The sequence below is a fragment of the Hyaena hyaena genome, unplaced genomic scaffold (assembly GCF_003009895.1).
Source record: "Hyaena hyaena isolate Hyena2069 unplaced genomic scaffold, ASM300989v1 scaffold_331, whole genome shotgun sequence".
NCBI classification, from domain to species: Eukaryota; Metazoa; Chordata; class Mammalia; order Carnivora; family Hyaenidae; genus Hyaena; species Hyaena hyaena.
In genome coordinates, this window is record NW_024080965.1 from 1882416 (window position 1) to 1888194 (window position 5779).

General features: G+C 58.3%; 1 protein-coding gene across 1 annotated transcript; it reads right to left on the minus strand.

Moving 5' to 3' along the window:
* Positions 1-547: 547 nt before the first annotated feature.
* On the minus strand, positions 548-3170 carry NKX2-3 (NK2 homeobox 3). Its single transcript, XM_039249223.1, has 2 exons — positions 2810-3170; positions 548-1287 (listed from the first exon to the last, which is right to left on the minus strand). Exons 1-2 carry the CDS (start codon positions 3168-3170, stop codon positions 548-550), a joined length of 1101 nt encoding a protein of 366 aa, XP_039105154.1.
* Between the last annotated feature and the right edge of the window lie 2609 nt (positions 3171-5779).

The following is a 5779-nucleotide window of genomic DNA, read 5'->3' on the forward strand; positions in this document are numbered from 1 at the left end:
GTGTGGTGCTCCAGGCCGCAAAAGGGGCAGAGGGGTGGGTAGGGCTTGGGATTTCTCAAGCCGCGACACCGATTTTTCTCTCCTTCATGCTTTTTTTTCCTTTTTGTCCTTGCGTTTTCTGCCATTTCGCGGAAGCCGCGGGAAAGCCAAGAGGAAAGAAGGCCTTCTTGCTTCGGGAGAACCAAGCGGCAGCCAGAGTCCCAGCCTCTCGCACTCACTTCGGGGCCAGAGTCGGGGCCATTGTCCTCCCCGGCACCCGGCCGGAGTTTCTGCCTCAGAGACAATCTCCGCGATCGGTCTCGAGCGTCCTCCTCGCCCCTCACCCCCTTCCCCAGGCTGCGCGCGAGCTGTGCTCCAGGGCCCTGGGGATCGAGACGTGTTTTTTGTGGGTTGTTGTTTTTTGTTTTTTTTTTGTGGGTTTCTTTCTTTCTTTTTTTTTTTTTTTCTTTTAACGAGGGGACCTGGCCCTTAGATCCAGCCTTTCTCGCCCTTCAGTCCCGCGATGCCGGGCTGCAGTGGGGCGCCTGCCGCGCGACCAGCCGCGTCCCTACCAGGCCCGGATGCCCTGCAAGGTGCCCTGCGCGCACGCCGCTCCGGCCGCCGAACCCTGGTGCAAAGGCTGCGCGCCGCCACCGCCGCCAAAGCCGCCCAGGTTGCTCACGTTCACAAAGGGGCCGCCTCCGGCCGCGCTGCAGGCGGGCTGCATGGCCGCGGCCGCCGCGGAGGCCCCGCCGCCCCCGCCGCCGCCGCCGCCTGCCGGGTACGCACAGCCGTAGCTGCCGCTGTAGGCCGCCGCGGCGGCGGCGGCGGCGGCGGCGGCAGCGGCGGCGGCGGCCGAGTTCCCATAGCCGTAGGCGGGGAAGCTGTTGTAGGAGTAGGCGCCCGCACCCACGCTGTAGGGCGCGCCGTAGGCTTGCGCGCCCGGCGTGACGCACGGCTTGCCGTCCCGCACCAGCACAGGCACGGCCACGCGGCGCGGCGGCGGCGGGGGAGCGTGCGCGCCCAGCTCCAGAGACTTGTCCTGCCGCTGTCTCTTGCACTTGTACCTGCGGTTCTGGAACCAGATCTTCACCTGCGTGGACGTGAGCTTCAAGCTGCTGGCGAGGTGCTCGCGCTCGGGCGCCGACAAGTACCTCTGCTGCTTGAACCTGCGTTCCAGCTCGAAGACCTGGGCTTGCGAGAAGAGCACTCGGGGCTTCCGGCGGCTGCGTGGCTTGGGTCTCTCGCTGTCCTCCGCCGCCTTACAATCCCCGGCCGCCTCCAGAGGCTTCTTCAGCTGGCAGCTTTCTGCGGAAGAAGCAAAACAGCAGCGTCCCTTAGCAGTTCCCCGCCTAACCGCGGTTCCTATCCCAGAGCACTGTGGCCCCTTGGGTGGTAGCGCGGAGCATGCGGTAGTAAATGCCTGGACTTTCTGGAAAGTTTGTGCCTTCTGGAGGCATGGGACCCTGCGACAGCCCAAGTACCCTCAGAACGCGCTTAGCGGGCAGAGGCACGTTCCACGGGGAGGGGTAGTTCGCGTTTATTTGGAAATTGAGCATCTGTGAGAAAGAGATTACTTTGTATTAAATATGCGGCTCGGCGTGCTAATGACTGTTTTCAGGATGAAAGCTTGCAACTCTATCATAACTATAGAGTATTTGCAACTTGTTTGCCTTCCACTCTGTAACGGAGAGCCGAAGATGTGAAGCATGTCGGTATTTGGGGCTGGTGTGTGTGAGTTGCGTGAAAAATCTTTCTGTTAGAAAATGCTTGAGTATAACGCTCCTGCATTGCCTAGGATTTTTTTTTTTTTTTTTTTTGCTTTTAAAAGACAACATGCTCCTCCCCCACCCCCAGCTAAATGTCTGCGTAACGATGAGTGTGTTACCTTTGAGAGAAAAAGAAATTTGATTAACGGATTTAGACCTATCATGTGGAATTTAGGCCCAGGAGAACTGTCAGGAGTATAGGCCTTGGCTGCTGCCTTATCAGACCTCCTCTTGGGAAAGACGTTCTTTGACTCTCTGCCCTTAGAAACAAACATTTCTTTGGGAGCTTTGTTCAGTTATCCTATCTCCCTACACAATTCACCTCCCACTCGGTGTGAAGATGTGAGCGGCTGGGATCTAGGACTAGGTTCGGCACGGTTTTCACTCGGCCTGCAGCCCCACAGCCTGGGACACAAAACAAAACGTTATGAATTTAAAAAAAAAAAAAAAGGCCAGCGCCTCAGAGGTGTGAACTTACTGCACACGGGAATGGAGTGGGTTCCCACGCACTCTCCCAGACCGTCCGTCCCCTCCTTCTCTGCCCGGTGCCCTGGGGTCCAGGACACTGAACTCCAAGCAGAGGAGTGAGGAAATCACCTAGCTGGTCTCTACCAAAGTTCCTGCGCCCTGCCAACGCAACCTGCTTGGATCATCTTTTTGGAGAAGAGGGGACCACTGTCCAGGCCTCAAAGAGCTCTTTTCACGCGAGGGGGAAAGAGGAAGAGGCTCAACCTCTTGTCTCTCTAGCTGCTGGATCCTGACCACTGAGCCCATGTTGCTTATAGGCATCAGGGCAGCAATAACTACTTTCCCTTCCCTTGGGGGCTTGCATCGCCTCTCCTCTCCGGGAGGAGTTGTCGGGGTCACCTCGTCCTTCTCCCTCTGACCCGGCTCGCTCGCAGGCACCTGCGCTTTGCGGAGCTGTCGTTGACCAGGGTGAGGCATGACCCCAGCCAAAGGTTAAAGGGGCGGGAAGCAGTACTGGCAAGGTCTGTGGGCTGATGCGGGCGCTCCGCCATTGCTCCAGATGTGCGGGTGCTTTTCTCTCCCCCTCTACTCACTTTGGCTCCGGTCCCTCACGACCTCGGGCTCCTCTTCATGTTCCTTAGGCCCGCTACACGAGTCTCGCAGGACTGTGTGGACGTAGCTCTGGGGACAGAGCCCCGAGCCCCCGTGGCCATCAGCTGTGGCTAGTGAGTTCAAATAGGACAGTTTGTCGCCTTCTTCTTCCTCGTCTTCTTCCCCTCCATCAGAAAACTGAGTCCCCTCGGTGGCGGCCAGCATGCACGGTGCGGAGTGGAAGTGGTGCTCCAAGTCCGCCTGCAAGTGCGCGCCGTGGAAGTGCTGCTGCTGCTGCTGCTCCAGATTCAAAATGTCTTTGACTGAGAAAGGGGTGGAGGTGACCGGGCTTGGTAACATCATCAGGGCCACTTAATTGTCCAGTCCAAATACTCAATAAATCCCGGCGGGGGCGGGGAAGCAGTGCAGCGGCTCCAGCTCTCCTTCTGGACTCTGCCGCTGCTGCCGAGTCGAGTTTTTGACAGACGCGGTCCCTCTCCAGTCTAAATCGCCTCCATTGGCCCGGACCTGGGGGTCTGGGTTTTGTTACAGCCACTGCTGGGACTGGAGCCGGGGCTGCGAAGCCTGTGTCCGGGGGTCGTGCGTCACGTCGGGGGCGGGGCTCTCGCCTCGGCCTCCCTCCCCATTGGTTCCGGCTCATGTGGACCACGCCCCCCTCATTCACTGAGTTGGGTGCTGTGGCTCTACAAGAAATAAAGGACTAGTATAGAGTCGCGAAGTCCAAGTGGTTGTGGGTGAGGCTGCAATGCCCCCGGTACCCGAACTACCGATTCCCGCCCCGCCTGGCTGTACCTTCCCGGCCAGGGCCGGCTCTGGGAGGCTTCATGTCCATGAGCCAACCGCCAGGAAGAATGGCCCAGGAGCGTGGTTTTTCCAGTTGTGATGGGGCAAGAAAACTTCCTGGCCTGTAAATACCGGCCACTGGATTCCCAAGAAGACGGATTGTTGTGTATATCTATGGATGCGCAACGTGTCTGTTCCCGACTTGTTGACTTTACTTAAGCTGTTCCCTCCACTCGGAACGTCTACCCTGCCCTTGTCTCCATGAATGGAAAGCTGTTCTCCAAGGCTCTGCTCAAATACTACCTCCTCCGAGGAAGCTCTCCCTGATCGCCTAGCCTAGCAGGAAGTCATCCCTCCCTCATCTGAACTCGCAGCGTGTTAGTAAAGGACGTTCGTGTCACTTAACACTTTCCACCCAGTACCCACCCTGGGTAAACTATGAGCCCCCAAAGGCAAGGGCTCCGTTGTATTTGCCTTTGTAAGCCTTACAGCTCGCGAAGCAGCTATGTGAGAGACAGGAGGATGGAGTCATTACTGAACTTGGTTGTCTGACAGCTCTTGGTTCGAATCCTGACCTAGTCAGTAGCCTTGGGCGTCTCTAAGCTTCAGTGTCTTTGCCTACAAAAAGGAGGTAGTACTACTTATTCAGGGGTTGCTGCCAGGGATAAACGAGAAAACACGCCAGGAGTTTAGTTCAGGGCACCACACATGTTAAGCGCTCAGTACACCTCAGCTACCACTATTCTCCATCAGAGATCAACGAGTGTTTGTTGACTGCATTGGTGATGCCGTGGCTGGAGTGCTGCACACACAAGGTGGATTCTTAAGGTCTTGAGAGCAGTATCTGTGACCCAGCCAAGGAGGACTTCTTTTCTGCATATTCAAACCGGGCGCTTGGATCCAGGCCCTTACCCTTGGAGGCGGCTTTCTAAATTTCTCCAACCCGTACGCCTTCTGGCGCCCTCGTGTGGCCCTGGTTATTTTCTGGGCGAATCTGTGGGGTCCCCTGATGGTTTGGAAACTCCACGCTGGTGGGGATCATCTTCTGCACAATAGGCGCTCGCCAGCCACCACGCCTCGCCCAGTGAGGAGCAGCGGGCGCTACTGCGAGGTCCACAGAAAGACCTGACGCAGCACTGGCCTTGGAAAAAAGAGACCGGTTCCAGTCTGACCCAGGCGCCGCGTATCCGGCCCTGGCCGCCCCAAGCATTTTTTTCTCCGCCAAGATGGTGGGAGACCGGTCTCAGCTGGAAGGGGCGGGTGGAAGGTGCAAGGACTGTGGACAACGCCCCCCAGGCGAGGCACACACGGGTGGAGTTGGGACGAGCCTGGAGAGCTGCCCTGCGGGTCCCGGGGCGTTGGGAGCTGTGGGTGCCCAAGGCCAAGGAGAGAAAGGCGGGAGGGGAGAGAGGCGGGGCTGTTCAGGAGCAAGCGGAAATGGTGCGGGGAGTCAGCCCCTGGGGCCGCCCGGGGAGCTGGGTTGCGGCGTGAGCCACGTGCACCCGGGAGTACTTAGGGTGGCTGCAGTCCGCGGGTCGTCGGGGAGACCCTCTGTGGGCAGGGCCTTGCCGGTGCCTCTCTTCTCAGAATTAAGACTGTTGACGTCCCTGGCGGGGCCGGCTTCTCCAAACCAGGCCAGGGGCTGCAGGGAGAAGAATGCACCTGGTTTTGCTGCGGATCGCGACTACTCGGGCGTAAAGATGAAGCGAGAGGTGGGGGTGAGTGCGCGGCACTGTGGGGTGGGGGTCCTCGGGGGTGTGCGTCGCGTTGGCAGTCAAGCCTAAAAGAAGGAAGCTGGCTCCAGCCCTACTCCTCCACTCCCATCCCCGCCCCCTCCCCCCTAGCTAGACCATCTCCGACCATGTTTCTGGTTCCTAATTTTTTCCGCCTCTTTGAGTGTTGGTTTTGTTTTGTTTGATTTTGAGAAGGGGGTGGGGGGAAGAAGAAAGGAAGGAAAAAGAAAAAGACGAAAGCTACCGAAACTCTGTTGCTTTTCTATCTACATTCTTTTACTTCTCCGCAGCACTTCCCTAAGTCCATCCCTAAGAACCCCCATCTTAGAACCCGTGGCAAGGGGCGCTGGGAACAAGTCCACACACTCGCTGCTGCTGCCCGGCGGTACCCAGGTTGCCTCCTCACTGAGCACGAAGAAGGCGGTCTCCTCCCCA

Excerpts from the sequence above, each read along its gene's own strand:
- NKX2-3 (XM_039249223.1), bottom strand. The coding sequence starts at position 3,170 with ATGATGTTACCAAGCCCGGTCACCTCCACCCCTTTCTCAGTCAAAGAC. Across the intron at positions 1,288-2,809 it reads CGTGAGGGACCGGAGCCAAA|AAAGCTGCCAGCTGAAGAAG; the intron begins GTGAGTAGAGGG and ends CTTCTTCCGCAG.